Here is a 19,633-nt window from a genome sequence, read left to right as displayed (position 1 = left end):
TACAACATAAAAGACAAATATATTTTTTACTCGAGATACTATCTAAAAACATTTTCATTGTGGTTTCCAGATGTATCGGAATGCCTGTTGAGCAAATCAAATAAACATCAAAATAACTTGGGTGAATTCTCGGGGAAACCTGATCTACCATACTTCGATAAGGCAGCGTCGAAAAATGTGACGTCGCCTTTGGGAAAAACGGCCTATCTCAACTGCAGAGTCAAAAATCTTGCCAACAGAACCGTAAGTAAACAAAATATTTAATGTTTTTTTTTTACCACTATTGATGTAGTAATATTATATGTCAAAAACCCAAAAACATAAAATAACCCCTGTTTTAAGTTAAATTTATATTTATTCGTAGACATGACCATTACAGGGACATATTATAGAACTAAATATCAAGAACCTCGTGTCATACCTGAATGGACGATTAAATATAATTAAAATTATTAATAATATTAACGTTTTAAATAGAAATCAATGAAACAGTTTTATCCCATTAATTTGCCCTTTATATGCTTTTTTTTTGTATTATCTGATACAAATCAAGTCGAAATAAATAAATATCGCTTTTACAAACAAAAAAAAGTGTTCAAATTTACGATTGCATATATACGAGCGAATATACATTTGAACGTTCGCATTTTATTCCACAGAATAAATCTGTGTTAATAGGCAGGTATACATCTGTTGTTCTGCTTACGATCCGTTTTATTTCATAATAAACAATTTAATTAAATTTCGGCATTCAAAAAGAAAACCATTATTTTCTTTTTTACGTAATAACTCCGTCCCACACTTGCTATTTTTTAAAAAAGACAACTATACTTACTGTTCCGTTAAAAAATAATTAAATTTAAGTTTCTTTGAAAATTTAAATGCTATAGAATTATTTCTACAAACGAAAAGTTTTATTGGACGAAATTGTCTTCTGGTCTGACTTATTTTTTGGTCTAAAAAATAATAATTAAATTAAATTTTTAGTAAGCGTTATAGTTTTTTTCTATGTTATTACACCATAGTGTTTACTTCAAAGATGATTAAAAGTATAATCGGAAGAATACAATTTTTATACATTCGGTTATTTCGAGATCTTATAATTTTGTGGATCCTAAATCTTTAAGTATAGGTTTGAAATAACACGCTTATCTAAGACATAACTTCGAGTAGGTTATCTAAAACTTTGAAAAATTGTAGGACTCAAGTAGTCATACAGCCGTGCAATTCGTCCAAAACAAAACGAAAATAATTAATTAGAAATTATACCTATTTTATTAAAACGAACAAATTATGTATACATAATGTATCAGTAGAAATAGTCATGACTGGTGCACACTAGAAAAAAATTATTTTGTATTATAATTCAATTTAAATTATTTGCAAGAAAAAAAAAAATTTTAAGTAATTTGATGTGAATTGTGCTGTCGATTTTTACAATAATTGTATATATTTTTGAACTACTGGAACACTTTTTTTATGTGTTCTTCGTATTTTATGACGAGACCCGTTAAATACTTGATGGGCGTAAAAAAATTTCCGAGTACGCGCACGGATATAGTTTTCTCTGAATAATTCCATTAACACACACGATTGTACGCCGCGGTAATTATATGCCTAAATAAAAAAAAAAATAAATTAACTGAAACGAAGTTAAACGAAAAACATAAACACCAACCTTGATTAAATTTAATAGGCAGTACACATATCATTGCAGCTTATTTATTTTTCGAATAGGTACCATCGTCCGAGTAATGATATAATTCAATTGCTCAGTATATTCTCTACCTACAAATATCGTTAATTGCGTTTTTTTTCATATATATATATATATATAATATAAACGTATCCAGTGTGTTCTGCATCAGCACACTGGTACTGTGTACCACTCTTGCCTACCCGTATTAAACTAAAGTCGTTAGAGAACCTCCATAATATACAATTTCGTTTCGTTACAATCGTAGGGTAAATTCTTCAAATACAAAAAGAATTATTTTCACTTAAATCACATTAATTGGTAAACAGAGTATATTAATGTTATTAACCGACAACATATGCACACACACACACGCACACACATTATTATTATTTTGTTTCTCGAATACAATCATATTGTGTAGACATGTAGGATTATCGTTGTACCACAACTACACACAATGAATATTCACAACGATCATGGTTATTTAATAAACACTTGTTTTTAATATTATCAGCTATATTTCGTATTCCGCGTTAGCTCGGTGGATGTAAAATAATAATAACAATTTTCGCAACTGAACGTCTGTGGTTTTCGTTGTAATATTATACACGATTTTCACCTCATATACTTTTGCTAGTTTTATGTCCAACCAAATCGTTATGGCTGTTGTAGTTGTGACGAAAATTGTCTGAAATAAAAATACGATACACATAACATTGTAGGTACTTATGACCCACCTGTATTGTGCATACGAACTTAATTGTTTTGAAGGACATTATAAAATTGTAATCTAAAATAAAATCTAGAATAAAAATATTTACGGTTGGTATCGTTATAATATATATATATATATATATATATAATATATATGTTTTTTAATGTCATTGATGTCGGACACCGAAATAACGAATCCATTAACCCAACTACGATATTCCAATTTAAGTTTGAATTAGTTCAAATTTTTTCGGGACACTTCGGAGATTTCATAATATTTAGTTCATTTGTACGTTTATTTATTGATAACGTAAAAACGAAATACTTGAGCCAAACTCGTAAACATTTCATAGGTTTTAAGATGGTGGTAAATTATAGAATACTGCGTTCAAAAACTTTATGAAAGATATCGTACTTTGTGGCCATCCAAAAAGGAAGTTTTACATCAAAACTTTATATACCTCTGTATGTTAGTCGAACGCATGTTTCTCCAAAATGTTTAAATTAATTAAAATCATAAAATTAATAGAAAAACACATACGATATTCATTATTTATTTATTTATTTATTTATAATGAATTAAATATTGTGACTCCACGCACTAAATCATTCACTCATCGCTACCTAGTTACTAATATTTCCAATTTATTTTTTTTTGCCTTATTTTATTTTTTACATTACGGAAATAAAATATAGTATTCATTAGACGATTTATGAACGTGCATAATAGGTATTCTTTAGTAATTCAACCATATTATGACATGTGATAGCACAAACACAATTTTATGAGGGTAAATAACGATTGTAATTAAACACAATCAGAAATAACGACTGCTTATTGTAATATACATAATATAACATAAATTGCAAGAACAAAAAATGACATCAAACGAACTGTAAAACGAGGTTAGTACAATAATAAATTATACTATTGAATAGGTAAGAATAGAAAAAAAACATCGAATGAATCATATTAACAGAGAGTAGAGTCGACCAACTATAACGAACTATACATTTTATATCATTGCTATATAATAACTATATTACCAGAGATCAAACGCGCGTGTTATAGGTACTATTTTCAACTGTCGCTTATTGTGGCGTAATTAGACTCGTTTCGACCTTTCAAAAATGTAAGAGCTGCCTAGCAGATTTATTTATCTGAATAAACCAAACATCAATAAAATGCTGATTTCGTGTAATTCTCTGTGCGGACCAAAGAGAATTTGTTTGTTGATTCGATGAACATACCTGTAATATATTAAGATCAATGATGCTTTTAAGCCCAACCCCTCACATCATCGGAACTCGCCGATCGAATTTAATTAAAATGGTCTATGCGAGTATGTTTTGCGCTCTCACAGGGAATAATATATAATATATTCAGGAAATGAATACTAAAACAATCACAATATTTTGTTGTTCGATGTACCTATTATGATTACAAAAAGTCACGTATCACGGGTACTAATGCGATCGAATTTTCAGAACTATGTTATTTCTGTCCATGCTCTGTAACCATATAATATATACATACCACGACCGTTATAATCATAATGTGGGTATGCCGTGTTTGACAATAACGACGAGGTAATTTATCCGAAGAATCGCGTCTCTTCCAGGACAGACGAGTACACCCCCACAATGTGTATAGTAACGAGTAATAATATATAATAGGTTGGCATTATATGTGTGAAAATATCAAAGCACATTTTTGTAGCATCTGATAATATTCAAATTAGTCTTTTAAATGCGCACCGTGCAATAACTGCAATGGTCGACTTATTTTTTTTGATGAGTACTCCCCAACCCCAACCATTTCGATTTTTCAACTTTTTCCAACGCCAATATTTAGTGATCCGTTCCTGCCAATTTCTGCCGCAAATACCGAAATTCCTGCTCAAAGAACGGAATTGGCAAGAATGGAGCACTAAATATTGGAGTTGGAAAAAGTTTAAAAATCGAAATGGGTGAGGTTGGGGAAATGTACTCAAGTACTCCGATAAACATCCAAAAAAATTATCTTTGTTAAAATACGAGTATAGAAATTAAATGGCTTATTTTTAAAATTCAATATTATAATTGAATAAAGGAACGATAAAAAAATAGTTTTTAATATATTAGTAAGTGTATATCCACATGCTAATATTAATTAGTCGAACTACCATATTTTCTACCCTGCTCGTACTGAACCATACCGTTTAAGGTTGAAACAATCACAACATAGAGGACAGTGAGCAGTCCTAAGTCCTGACCTACTTAACTAATAATATTTAGTGAACTTTTGTATCGAGAATCTTTTTTTCTTACATCGGTGGGTTTCACTATTCTCCACATTTTACAAACTATAACTCGTTTACCAGTACATATTTTGTTTTCTTTTTTACTTTATGATAGCGTTTTTGTTTTTTTCATCTATACAAAAAAGAGGTGTAGACCACGTCAGTTAGATTTTTTAACGATATTCAACAGATATTCTATTTAAATCTGATACAACAATGAAATGTGAATATAATATTATTCCGCATCAAATAGCGTTCGGACGGTAACCGCATCATCTATAGTCCGCTGTGGTTAGCTGGTTGCTAATCGGTGACTCGGGTTTTCGGGTTTTCGGGTCGTGCGATCATGATATCGTCGTATTGTATAAAATAATAATATTATGTAAGTATATACACGATTCAATGCGCACAGCGAATTCGACCACTCCGGGACGACGACGAGGGCGGTGCGGGCGTCGCGTTAAACTTCTGCACTCTCGAGATTATAATATAATATAGAGACGAATAATATCATACCGGATATCCCGGTGACGAGGAGGGCAATGACCAAAGTTAGTCCAGAGGAGGATTGTGCCACACACACACACGCACACACACACACACACACATATACACGCACATTACGCTTAAACAATGTTATACATTAACTTACTGGATTTCGGTGCGCTGCGCGTTAACCGAGTGTATAATATTATATGCACATGTAATATGTATATAATAACCTAGTCAGACATTGTGGGTAGTGCGTGTGCGAGTGCAGTTATACAGCGTGTATAAACTGGTAATTGGAGGACTCGGCATTTGGGTTATAATATTATATACACATAGCTATGCCGCGCGTTATCCGTAACGAGGGACTTTGAGAGAATTGATGGATTATTATCATTATTATCGCTATATCGCAGCACCCCGCCGCTCGAGAGTGTCCCTAATACAGCGGGGCTGTCGATAGTTAACGAACATAACGATGATGTTATATTATTATTATTATTATTATTATTATTATTATTATGACTGTAGTAGTTGTACACGCCACGAGCACGTCATCTCGACGATCAAGTCTCGAGTGTAACTCTGTTATCGCAATAATATTAATATATAGTTAGGTACTATCTGGGGTATCACATCGCGGCGGTGGTGGCCGACGGAAAACTTTACTGCTCGGCGGTTCGCACGGCGAGAGTTCAGCATGATAGCTGATGGGACGAGGATATTTTATTAGACATTTAAACGTCATGATGTTAAACCTAGGCACATCGAGGTAGATGAGAAAAAAACAGACATATCAAAAGAATCAAAACGCTTTATACGTTCACCACAATATTTTAACGTTCTAAATTTTAATTTATACCACTACTGACTCTAAAAGTGACGCCATTAGATTCAATAGTAAAAACAAATTTTGATTACAACTCATTATACGGTTGCCGACTTTCAAATTACACAATGTAAGATAATTTTTTTTTTTTAATTCCCACTGTTACGCACGGTTCAAAGTTTAATAAAGAAATTTAACTACTGAAATATATATGTGACTTATGACGAATAATCTTTTACGTTTTATTTACGTCACCTTTATTACATTTTAATTTATACTTTTTAGTTTTCGGCTAAGTGAATTTAACTTTTAGTCTAGAAAGTAGAAGATATGTATAATTAATTATTAAAATATTAATTATAAGCACCAGAAAATGGAATGATAAACAATACAAATTACCAGTAACATATTCTATTAGAATTTATTTTTTGCTAAATTAATTAAATCTTAATTTGGTATACATCGTTTAATAAAATAAAAACAATCTGTTAGTATAAAATCTATCATTTTCATAACTCATTTAGAAAATTCATCTTTCTCTATTATGTACATGAAAATCCTTAACTTTTAAACATAATTTAGAACAAATTTAAAATATCACATATCAAGACTGTCTGTATAATACAAACAATAAAAAATAACTTAATTAAAATGAAATCAATTGCAATGGCCGTGGGACACAATTATAATAATAATAATAATAATAATAAAACTAGATAGGTACGTATAATATATTCGCACTTGTGGCGAAATAACGACTTCGATTCTCACAGTTTTCAGTCCTTGTCGATAGGTTTTGCACGAATCAACCGCGGAAGGAAACTTGAGATCACTATAGCCACCATGCAACGTATAGGTATAGGATTCAACGCCTCGAAAAAAATCGACACAATTCACTGGTAATTTTTTTAATCGTTTCCATATTCATTAGGATGTAAATTTCTTATCTTGAAGATATTATGTCGTTAGGATATTATTTTTTTTATTCATTTGACAGTCGTATCTATAGGTAATACGTCTTGGAAATATGACCGTAATACAATAGACTTAATTTAAAAACAATATGCATTTTATTAATTATTATAAATTATGCGTTTTCGTCCGAAAACAAATTCTTTCCTACAATCCTTTTGAATAATTAATACGATAAAACGGAAAATGCATAATATTGTAATATAAATAAACATTTTCATTTTGTTTTTGCTTAATCCAACAACAATTACAAGAAAGCAAACCATGTTTCGTTTCGATCTGTTAAAATTTAAAATTCAAGAATTTGTCCAGCACCAATCTCGAAATTACTATTTTAATATTTATGAACATTCCAAAGAAAAACGTGAAATAAAAACGACCCCCGAAAAACGCTTAAAAACACAACAACTAAAACAAAGAACACAAAGTCAACCATAAGAGGAGGGGATAAATATAAATATAAACAAAAAAAAAAACAATTCCACTGAGCGAGGTCCATCGAGGACCCGTTGTTGACGTCATCGTTTTTTTTTTTTTTTTGTTTAAAATATCCGTAAAAAAGGGTAAACTACCCCCCAAAAGCTGTGTACACGAGTAATCCGGTTACGGCTATTAATCCACATGGTGTAATTGGAAAGTTATTCGAATGACAGTCACGATAATATTTTGCAAAATATATATTATATTGAAATGAGAATTAGCAGTATGTACATGCTGCCAGTTGGTACGTGAAACAACGCGGCTCACGCGATACATTTAAAACATCCGTTTTGACGAATTGTATAGGTACCTGCTGTAGTGCGTAACAAAGGTACGGTTTGTTATACGTTGACGTTTAATACCTAGGTATATGCAAATTGAAAATAGATTTTGGGTTAGGTAACGACTTTGAGTCTGTGGAAGGCGCTCTTGTTCTCCCCTACCAACTCATCCATTCACCCACCGAAATTCTGCCAATCGATGTGACAGCCAACATTGAGTAGTTCCGGTTCGATATAATATTGTGTTAATGTTCAATCTGCATACGAAAATTTAATTATATTGAATTACTTAACATTATGTTATTATGTTGAACGAGTGACTTTTTTTTATGTGGCTTAATAATCAATGAGAAACTTACTTAAGCAGACACGCGACGATAGTATTTCGGTTAGGTTAGGTTTACGCAGCAAATCGTGTTCAATACGATAAATAATTTCTGTAAAAACAAAAAAAAATAATAACAATAAAGGTTAAGCGTTTCTGGAAATCATTTTTTGTTTTTTTTTTTGTTGAACGTAGTTAAATAAGCGCTTTTAGTTTGATCTTTAGCCGAAATTCGTGACGACCAAGTATATCACCGTAGCACCAGCACGATCTATACATACAATATGCGCACAATAACAGCACCCAACTACGTCATATAATTTGTTCCGGGTGTATCTGGAAGAAATATAATATAATACTGAGTAAACCCGTGAAATCGTCATCATCAAACCATAATAATAATATTGTCTTGACACGAAGCCTAAATGAGAGCACTCGCAGAGAGACTGCGTGGTCGGCATGAGTCCTCATCTCGGAGATTAGATAATATACGCTTACCTCTATTCGCCGCAGCGATAGCGATGGCGGTGGCTTAAAACTTGTAGTTTGATCACACCGACCCACATCGTACCTCACCAACGGGAGCTCCCGGACGTTAATCACCGGGGGGTTTTAAACTCCGGTAAGAAGACACTGCGCCATTAATCCAAAGTGCGTGGGAGGTGCAAGTAGTTGCCGCGGGTGGGCAGGCGCTATACCGGGCGGGGAGTCTCAGACGCCGTTTTATTAATGACCTAACACTTGTTAGGCAATCTTCTCGCCGGCGCACATTACTCACGCAGATTTCGTTCTGAAAGGATTTAACGATCAGTGGCGAACGGTTGGCGGGAGAGGAGACGGTCTTTGCTTATTATTACTATCACGCGCGACGGACGAACGTGAATGTGGAGTGCTAAACTATCAACGCCCCCGAGCTTCGGTCATACGACGACGAAAAGGAGGATGGCTGACATGGCGGAAGGGAAGACGATCGACACGACGACGGAAGGGAGGATTATGACCGAGCCGAATGACGATACTCTTTCACGGAACGTCATAACATTGCAGTAATCGGTAGTATGCACGACGGTGGTCGGGACACCCCATTTTTGCGAATTAAATATAGTATAGCCGGGCACACGGTAAAGAACGAATAAGGTTAGGTTGGCCGTTTAAACCTAGGCCGGTCGGGTCACCATCACCAGAGGATAAAATAATGTGTATCGATTCCATTTCACCATTCCACGAGCCATGATGTGTGTATGTATACAAATATAAGCATATACGTAGTGATTCACCGAGCATACACTCTTACATTTTTTCATTTAATATTAGAATTCTGATCCTGATTTTTGGAATTTTTAAATACACTTAATGACTATATTTCCGAACGAATTGTCGATGGTTTTAACAATACTATTAATTAGCGTCCTGTGGTCGGGGTGTAAAATTTTGTTTTTACAATATATGAGAACCACTTTTTTTGATTATTGTAAATTATTATATTATATTATTATACTATTATAATTATTATATTTTTTTTGACAATGTTGATGTAGGTACGTACCTAATTCTAACGAGTAGCTGCTTATTAGTTATCTAAATGATTTAAAAAATTATACTTTTTAAAAATAATTTTACAAAATAATATAAAATATATATGATATAGGGTCTAGTATTTTATTATATTTTGACGATTTTACGAATTTTAAATATTGATAGATTATATTATTATAAATTGCTATAATGTTTCGACATATTCTTTCGTATCTTCTAAATGCTGAACATATACTATCATGGGTATAGGTACACAAATGTAAGTACCTAACTCAAAAACTACTCGTTTAATTTTTTGTTTTGATAAGTTAAAATTCCCAGATCCAAAAATAACTATCCACTAAATAATTTACAGTAACAAATGATAAGGGTGATTTCTTTTCTTAAAAACATAATTTTGTATCTCTACGGGCACTCCTTAAGCAGTACAAAATATCTGTGTAAATATCTCAAGAATTGGGATGTTGGGAGTGGGTGAGTATACTTGATGAATCACTCTGTAGATAGTATACAATATTGGTCCATCTACAGCCACTACCCTAGACCAAGAACAATAGAATAGTTAACCGAAACGTTTTGATCGCGTCGAACAAAACGTTTCACCCATTGTGTGTATGCGATCGCCTCTCAGTCTTGTTTTATTTCGTTTTGTTTTTTTCCGTTCACATGCTACCTACCTACGATCAACCGAACGCAGTCCGCGAAATAAAAATAAAAAACTCAGTTATAGGACGGTAAACAATTAAATTTTGCGATACTTTATTGTTTTGTTACTCATGTGTGTGTGTGTGTGTGTGTGTGTGTGTACAATAATTATTATGTCGTACATTGGCGTAAGATATTTTAACATATATGTATACGGACATATTCGATACACTTCAGACAAATGCTGAAACTAATAATAATATTATATATCCACAAAAATAAAACGACGTGGACGGCCCTCAGTATGACGGATGTATGATAGCGAAATGAATCCGAAAAGTTGCGAAAAAGATATTTAGCGGATCTCATATAACTCTCAAAAACTATCTATTCGATAAGATCATGCTTTGAAAATAACTTTATAAACAAAACGTTTGAGTGGTTTATTTTGTTTCTATTTTCATTCGGATTTAGCGTAGGTATATTATAATATTATTATAATACATTATTATAGCCATTATATTTATATTTATGGCTAACTATATGTATGAAATTCAAACAATTTTTTGAATACGATTAAAAACTTCCTTTCGGTATGTAGAAACTACTGCGTTTGGTGTAGTGTTCCCTATCTACTATAAACAAGAACAAAATTGAGATGAAATATTTGGAATTGTTGAAAAAGTTAAGCCAAGGATAAAAAAGTACAAAACATAGTTGTTTTATAAAAAATATAATATAATCTATATATATAAGAATCTAACTTGATTTTGGAGACGAAGGAAACCGGTTTTGAACCCTGATTATAATAATAATAATAATTAACTAATTACCAATTATTTTCATGTATTCACCGATAACGATGTCTGTTTCTTTTTTTTTCTTTTTATTTTATAATTGTTGTATTATTTGTATAGCCAAAAAATAGTCTTATGTTTTTAAATTAAAAGGAAGTTCGGGCAGCTATTATTAGATATAAATTGATTATCAATAACCATGATAGTGTGTATCAATATAATTGTAATGCTATTTATTGAATAATTTGATGTATCGTGAACAAAAAAATATAAGTACTTCAACAGCTATTATATACACCCTATAATACTGATAACGTGGCATTTAATATTATATTATTGATGTTATATTATTATATTGATACCGTAATTTAAAATATTATAATGTTGTATGTATTATACGCAAATATTGTAAATTTTTTGCTGTAAACAGCAAAATTGCATACTTCTACTTTTGAAACTATTTAACTTTCAGATAAAAAATATATTTCATTAATTGATTTTCATTGAGCATGTTGTAATTAATGTAATAGTTAAGATTGTTTATTGGATAATCTTATACAAAAAAATAAACTTATAATAAACACAGCAATATTGTTACGATGACGAGATATTTAGTAAAACATTATTATTGCTATATCATAATATCTTCATTTAAAATATTATAATGTTAATGTTATACTCAACCATCGTAAATGTATTGCAGTAAACAGTACAATTTCATACGTACACACATAAAGATCGCGTATATATTATTGTGCATCACGTGTGTTTAACATGCACGCACGCAATTTTTTTTATTATCATTGTGCGATACATACTTTTTTATTTTGTCAGGCCATATATCTTGCCCGGGGATCAAGAACTGGTGTTCCCAAAGAAATAATAATAATAATATATACGTTGCATTTTGGTTTCATTGTATATTAATATTACGACCATGTGATACGATGTTGGAAAGAATGACGAAACATAGGATTGTGGTTTGTTTTTGCAAAAATACCAAGCCCATTGACTATATTCATGTCATCGCAGTCACTAAATAAAACTCTATGACTTAATATTCATTGAAGTGTGTGTATACTGCAGAGTAAACTTAATATTATTATATTTTACAATTTTTGTATTGTATATAATAATCCAGTGATATCTACCAACCTTTAGAAAATCATGTGATCTGTGGACTGCAGGGTGCCGTATGCTAATATTTCAGTAGATGCATACATCAAATTACGCAGTAAAACCTCCATAAAACCAAATCACTCGGTACCAACAACTAGTGATGGGTCATTACTTCTGTATTCTTTTCAAAGTACCTTTAAGTAACGAATACACAATATGGTCGTTACTTGTTCGTTTCATCGGTGCGAACTACTAAATTACAAAACTTAGACCTGTCTTGATAACAACAGTGCGGTCCCCGACAAATAATTGTTCACTTTGTACAACACTTACCAACAAAAATAACGTAATATCATATTACTAAAAGATATCGAACATCTTTTATTCTTAAATGATTTAAAAAATCTAATGTATACAACAAAATTAAAATGTTTTATTATTATAGGTATATATGATTTTTTTCACGCCATACCACGGTATCCGTAAAAGGTTTTGAGTTTTAAGGACATTCTGAGTGTACACATATTTTAATAACTGATAAGCAATGTGCCTTTGTATGTTTCAATTTATAAAAAAAAGTAACGGAAGTTACAAAAAGTAACGAGTTTTAACAGTGTTATACTATTGTAACAGTACCAAATGTAACGTAAAAAATTATTATTATTTTATTAATATTATATTTTCCACTTTTTTAATATCGCGATTCTTCCCGATCTGCCATTCGTCGTCTCGATATTATATTTTATTATGCTGTGCGCACCTACACACCAAATCGCTGGTTTTCTGATTGCACTTTCATCCATATAAATGTATTACGCATACCTATCGCATATTTTATTCAAAAGACAAACGACACACGTACTAGCTATAAATTATTACCTTAGAGTCGCGAGTGGTAAAATATTCAACGATAACAATACGCGTTGTACACCTGTTGTGGGGTAAGCAGTACTTCGAATGTATTTATTTTTGTGTACGATTAGCATAAATGTTTAATAATCCCCCGCCTTCCTCAAAAAAAAAAAACTTATATTGAATTAGGGGATTCATGAGAGGCGAATAATTTATTTTACTGAGAAAATGAACTCGTTCACGAGGCGCGTGTTCTATATTAACGGCGTTAAAAAACAACAGTGACAACATTGTATAACTTCGCGTTGTGCACAATATTCATGACGTGCCTCAGACGTCGACGATGGTCTGGTCGTTCGATCTGCTTTGAATCATACCTATCTACTATTTATCAAAGCACACGTTTCGGAGAAATTTTAGTTGCAGTTTGATGAATTCGGTGTGTAAGATTTGTAGAAAAACGAGTGCCATTCGACTTTGAGATGGATTTCCAACAACCAACGTAATATCATCATAATATTGGTATATGCTGCAATGTATAATACAGACACGACCTTGGCTTATCGTTTTTAATTCTGGAAATTCAATCTCCCCATTAGAAACTCTGTTTCAATTTGCTTCTTCGTGTATAATACACACTAAACAATTTGTTCGTCATTGTGAACGTAAACGCCAATAAAATGAAATATCGTGCTTAGGCATTTAAAAATTAACTGTCATTTATCGGAAACTAAACGTGCATGATGTAATAGCTGTGGTATTTTTCAACCACTACGAAATTCTCAATACGACAAGTGTGTAGTAAAAATTAGAAATTAAAAAAAAAAAATTAACATCAAGCTGAACCATCCTGCAAATCACTTTGAAAAATCGTTTATGCTATATTATAGTGATGCAACTTTGCTATAAACTATAGTCAATTGCATTTAATTTATATTTAAATAAATATCTTTGATTATATGCTCCGTATTAAAGTTTAATATTTGTATATGACCCCGTGGGCTAGTATATTATATTGTTTACACATCTCGTATATTGTATACGTTGTATAATATTATATATAATTATGTTTATTTTATGTAACGATTGCAATATCACAACCGTTTATTATCTACGCCGCCGATAGAACTAACAGATAAAATGGGTAGCGTGTCATGTGTTCGAAAATCATGTGTTCGAATGCTGTATGTTCGAACGTTAAGTGTACGAAAAATTGTCTGTACGAAAGATTATATGTTCGAAAGATTATATGTTCGAAAGGTAGTATGTGCGAAATTGTCGATAAATGAAACTAAACAAAAATAACCCTAATAACATTAATCGAGTTTTCATTATATTGGATTTCACACAATCTTATCTTTATTGATTTTACGTGGGGAAAGCATTATAGATATTATTAAAAGTAATTTTTTGTCATCTATCAGTACAGTTCGATACATCATTACAAAAGTATCGAACACAATTTCCTTTGAACGTTGTTTTTAAATAATATTTTATACAATTTGTGTAAGTGGTTTTTTTTTTTTAAATGGCTAGTATACAGACATTTAAAAGTATACATGACAAGGAAATGTTACTTGTAAATAATTATGAATACATGTTTGATAAGAAAAGACTGCGAATACGAGATCAAAATAATATATATTATTGGAAATGTACAAAACGATGTGGAGCAACGTTTCGGACAATATTTGAGCACGGTGAACATAAACAAGACAATTGTTTTATTAATAATGACCATTCTCACCCACCAGATACAGTTAAACACCATTGCAAAATTCTAAAAAATAAAATTAAAAAATGTGCTCAAAATTCACAAGATTCGCCAAATCAAATATATCAAAACGAAATTGCAAATTCCAACGTTATAATTTCATCTCAAGTAACTAAAAACGCATCCAAGCAAATCGTAAAAAGACAAAGAAAAGGAAAAGAACTAGAACCAGTTTCATTAAATTTTATACCTTCCTTAGAACTTCAAAATACAATTTCAGGACAACCTTTCCTTTTGAAAAATGCAATCGAAGGAAATAATAAATTTATGATTTTTACAACTGTTCAAAATTGTATATACTTGAGGGAATCAAATTTTTGGCTCGCTGATGGAACCTTTAAAGCTTGTCCTGGAATTTTTAAACAGATATTTACAATACATGGATCAATTTCACGAGGTATTAATGACAACATTTGTGTACCATTGGTATACGTACTGATGACCAACCAAACTGAAGATGACTATAAAACAGTGCTAAACGAGTTTAATAATTTTGCGATTAAAAATAATATTTATTTCGAAAGTAATAAGGAACTTGAAATAATAACGGACTTTGAAAAAGCTTCAATCAACGCGATCAATGACGTCTTTCCATTTGTAACCCATTCTGCTTGTTTTTTTCACTTTTGTCAAAATATCTGGCGCCATATTCAAAAAGAAGGGCTATCTACAAAGTATATGGAAGACCTGGAATTTAATTTGATTTGTCGGCATTTACCTGCTCTTTCTTTTCTTCCAGTAAATAAAGTACGTATTAAAAAAAATTACATAACACTTACTTTTTTTAATTTTATTATTTATTTTATTACTATCTAATATTTCAGAGTCATGCAATGTTAATAATAATATTATTCGTGGGAACTTGCAATTTTTTAAATATATTAATATATTTTTTAGGTAATCGAAGGTTGGGAAATTGTGAAATTATTATTTAGTGATAACGAAAGAGAACAATCACTTTTAGAATACTTCGAAAATACTTACATTTATGGTAAACCAGCTATGAGACTACGTGGACGTATTAAACCTCAACGACACCCCCCCTTATTTCCAATTGACATGTGGTCAGTAGCTTCAAGAATTGATGCAAATTTGCCAAGAACAACAAATATTGCTGAATCATGGCACGGTCGACTTAATAGGTATAGGAACAATATATCAATAACCATAACATAATTGTTACAACTAATTAAACTATTAAAAAATGTTTATAGATTAGTATCAAAACAACCAGGAGTTTACAAATTGATGAGACAGTTCCAAAAAATTCAGAATGAAACTGAAAATTCTATAGAGCAAATCATTCAAGGCCGAACAAGTAAAAAAAGAAAAACATGCAACGAAGAACGGGAACAAAGAATTAAAAAATTAGTTCTAAGACTAAAAAATTTAGACATAAGTATTATTGAGTTTCTAAGAGGAATATCGTATAATTTAAGTTTTTAGTTTTTTTTTTATTTAGCATTTACATTTATTAACGACTAATTTATTTTACGAATTTTTGGTACCTATTTTTAAATTTAATTTTTTACGCAGAAAATCGAATTAACGAATATTAAATATTTTGGTAAAATTCGTGTTTAATTTATCGATAATTTCGAACATACGACTTTTCGAACATATAATCTTTCGAACAGACAATTTTTCGTACACTTAACGTTCGAACATACAGCATTCGAACACATGACTTTCGAACACATGACCCCTTACCGATAAAATGACAGTAAATATGCGATTATCAACTCTGAATGTGAAACCGTTGATAAAACACATGATTTCATTTTCATATGTTATTCGTGTCGATATAAGTGATTTTGCATGTCATTATACATCGATGCTTCATACTGTCGGATATGCAACTATAGTAACAATGTTATTATTTAATATTTTATCGAAACTAATAATAGATTAAACTATATGTAATAATTAGGTAGTTGATCGTGGTTCAAATTAATACGTACATTTGTGTTCAATATCAACATAATGGACATGGTATTTAAATATTTCAGAAAAATTGATCAATACTTTTTGTTCTTTATTTTTAAAATGATAATTTATATACGTAGACATAAAAATAATACATTTGTTGAATTTTAGATACTATTTTAACCAACATTTTAAGTGAAGTTATAACTCATGACATTCAAATAGCTTATTATTTATATATATGCAATGCACACTTTTTGGAACATTTGTGATTCCAAAACATAGATGTGTGTGTAATCTGGTGTTGGAATTTAAATCAATTTAATAAAATTAACGATTGTAACTAATAGAACGTACATAAAATAATCTATCATCAACCTTAATTGTGCATTCAGTTTTCTATTTGACCCACGCTATTTTCTTTCCGGAAATAAATCGATTTTCTATTCTACTATTAATGTGGTTTAACATTGAAATACCATGTCAATGTTTGCTTTACAGAAATATTAATAAAATAATATTATTGTTATTATATTATCATATAAGTACATACAATAATATTATTTTATTATATTCCAGAGTTTAAATTAAAAATTGTAACTATAACAAAAAAAATATAATACATTTAAGTCGATAATATGTAAAAATGAAAACAATAAATGCCGTGTCATAATATATTAAAACAAACTACATTTAATAATAATACGGTAGTGTTTTGTCCAAAAACGTAACAAATAAATTAGGTATCGATAATTTCCACAATAAATATTATTTCAGATAATTTATTTCCACTACCCACATTCGCAGTTGTTATCGAATTAATTTTATATTTAATTTCTCCCGTTGAATCGTGGCTGATATTTCAATTGGTTTCGAAATGTAATTATTTTTAATTTTACGAGCACACTCGAAACTCAGACTCCTGCACAGATGTTGAGCGAAATATACAATCGAAGAACCATGAGTGTAATGTTATTACTGACCGAACAATGTTTAACAAGCTGCTACTGTTTTCGTAATTGATAACTCAGATTTGTTTCTAAGTATTATTTTCCAACAAGATCATTCATCGAATAAATTTAACGTTTCATTGCATCCGTGCAACGAGTTTTCGCCGTACTTCGCGTTTACAATGAATTTACGATATGAGTTTACGATATTATTGTTTTCAAAGTGAATAATATTATCAGTGTGCGAAAATTGTCCACGACTATTATGGTGCCCGTATTCATGATAGGTTGTACATTTGTGAAAAAATCATTCATACCCTAAAACGTTACTGTGATATAAACATTTTTTTTAAAGCATTTCAGTCGGTAATTTAAGATCGAAAGGCGACGCGCGGCGCTTCACGGGGAGCGAATATTTTTAAGTATCACAATAATAATCTGAGCAATAATTATTATTAGTCTTACTTCTGTCCTAAATCGTTGCCGTTCGAACAGAACCATTTTTAATACTTCTTATTGGACGTTACTGGTTTTCGATCGATAGTTTATCTGCTGAACAATTATATTCAGTCGATTTTACCAATTTATGCAATAATAAAGAAGCATACAACCATAATTTCCAGTGTGTACTTAGGTATTCAGAATATTATTGTCCGTAACACCTAATCTATTCTACCCATCCTCAACACATGCTACAAACCTTGTGTGAGCACAATTACATTATTGTAATTTAAAATTACGTCCAACACATACATCCACACACACAAACTGAGTACCTAGGTACAATAAATCGTGTTTTATCGGTAGTATAACTGTATTAATTTGGACATTCTTAATGGATCACCGTGTGAGAGTATTTTATATTATTGTTATTTGTTTACGTACATAACGTATTGTTTCGGAAAAACTAAAAGTACTAATAAATAATGAATTATATACTTTTATCGTCGTTGTATTTCAACGGTCCTTATAATATGATAAATTATTTCTTTTCGTGTTTCTGGGAAAAGTATGCGACACGTTCACGCGAACGCACTCGACGCATTCGATATCATTGTATAATATTATTTTTATCTTGAACCAGTGGCGTGTCGGTAAATAATCATGACGTCCTACTACAGGATATAATAATTGTTAAAAGTTCAATGAGCTCACATATGTGCACTCATTATAGTATTATTATATGAAGTTGTCTGCATTCGATTTTTCGAGTTGTAACCCTTGAAATAAAAATTAATTTCTACATGAAAAAATACGATTTTTCTTTGATTTCAGGTACAAAAACTATATACAATTGTCATACTATTTCAATGTATCCTGAAAATACAAATACATTTCAATTGTCACAAGACCACACAAATTATTTAAAAAAAAAAAAATCATTTCTTACTACGTCACAGTTAATAATTACTTTCATAACTGCTGTAGTTTGAACGAACTACTTGTTTTTAAAGTTGTTATTTTTTAATTATCAATTGATACGTTTACAATCTATTCGACCGGGTATTCGGATTACTTTTCAAACAATTTTCTTACAATGATTAATTAATGTACACGCGTAAGCTCGAAATAAGGAACCAATAAGCCCAGTGCCACCGTTAGAATATTTTTTTTGTTATCAAAGAGCAAATTAATTTTAGTGTATATGGACTTAATGAGGATAAAAATATAATGACCAATTACTCAAAAGTATGCATAATCATAGATTAAACGATAAAAAAAGCTTATGATAAGATGTAATATATGATGTAAAAAAAATTGCACATAATAATTATTAGTTTATGAATTGGTTATCAAAATTAAATGACCAAAAGTTATCGTTTTCAACTTCTACGTCAAAACACTATTTAATAAGTAATAACTGTATTATAATTGAATTCCGAACTTTAGAATATTATTTAGTACTTTGCAGTGTGTTCTAAAGTCTAAACTATAATAGTGTTTCGTCTAAGATGTTTGTTGT

General features: G+C 30.8%; 2 protein-coding genes across 2 annotated transcripts in view; both read left to right on the top strand.

Annotated features, from left to right (window-relative positions):
• Nucleotides 1-19,633, top strand: part of LOC111030748 (lachesin-like) — a 128,348-nt gene that overhangs the window by 24,764 nt on the left and 83,951 nt on the right. The window contains exon 3 of the mRNA XM_022310410.1: nt 71-243. Within this exon, the coding sequence (XP_022166102.1) occupies nt 71-243 (173 nt within the window). The remainder of the gene's footprint in view (nt 1-70; nt 244-19,633) is intronic.
• On the top strand, nt 14,170-16,299 carry LOC111030754. The gene is made up of 3 exons (XM_022310420.1): nt 14,170-15,541; nt 15,692-15,936; nt 16,009-16,299. The coding sequence occupies exons 1-3, from the start codon at nt 14,549-14,551 to the stop codon at nt 16,238-16,240; spliced, it is 1,470 nt and encodes a 489-aa protein (XP_022166112.1). The 5' UTR covers nt 14,170-14,548; the 3' UTR covers nt 16,241-16,299.

Source organism: Myzus persicae, unplaced genomic scaffold, assembly GCF_001856785.1.
Source record: "Myzus persicae strain clone G006 unplaced genomic scaffold, MPER_G0061.0, whole genome shotgun sequence".
Lineage (NCBI taxonomy): Eukaryota > Metazoa > Arthropoda > Insecta > Hemiptera > Aphididae > Myzus > Myzus persicae.
The sequence above is the reverse complement of the archived record's forward strand: the minus strand, read 5'-3'. Positions and strand labels throughout refer to the sequence as shown.

Bases quoted from the DNA above. Each gene is read 5' to 3' on its own strand.
- LOC111030754 (XM_022310420.1), top strand. From the start codon at position 14,549: ATGGCTAGTATACAGACATTTAAAAGTATACATGACAAGGAAATGTTA. The intron at 15,542-15,691 runs GTACGTATTAAA...TATATTTTTTAG, and splicing joins CTTTTCTTCCAGTAAATAAA to GTAATCGAAGGTTGGGAAAT. The intron at 15,937-16,008 runs GTATAGGAACAA...AAATGTTTATAG, and splicing joins TGGCACGGTCGACTTAATAG to ATTAGTATCAAAACAACCAG.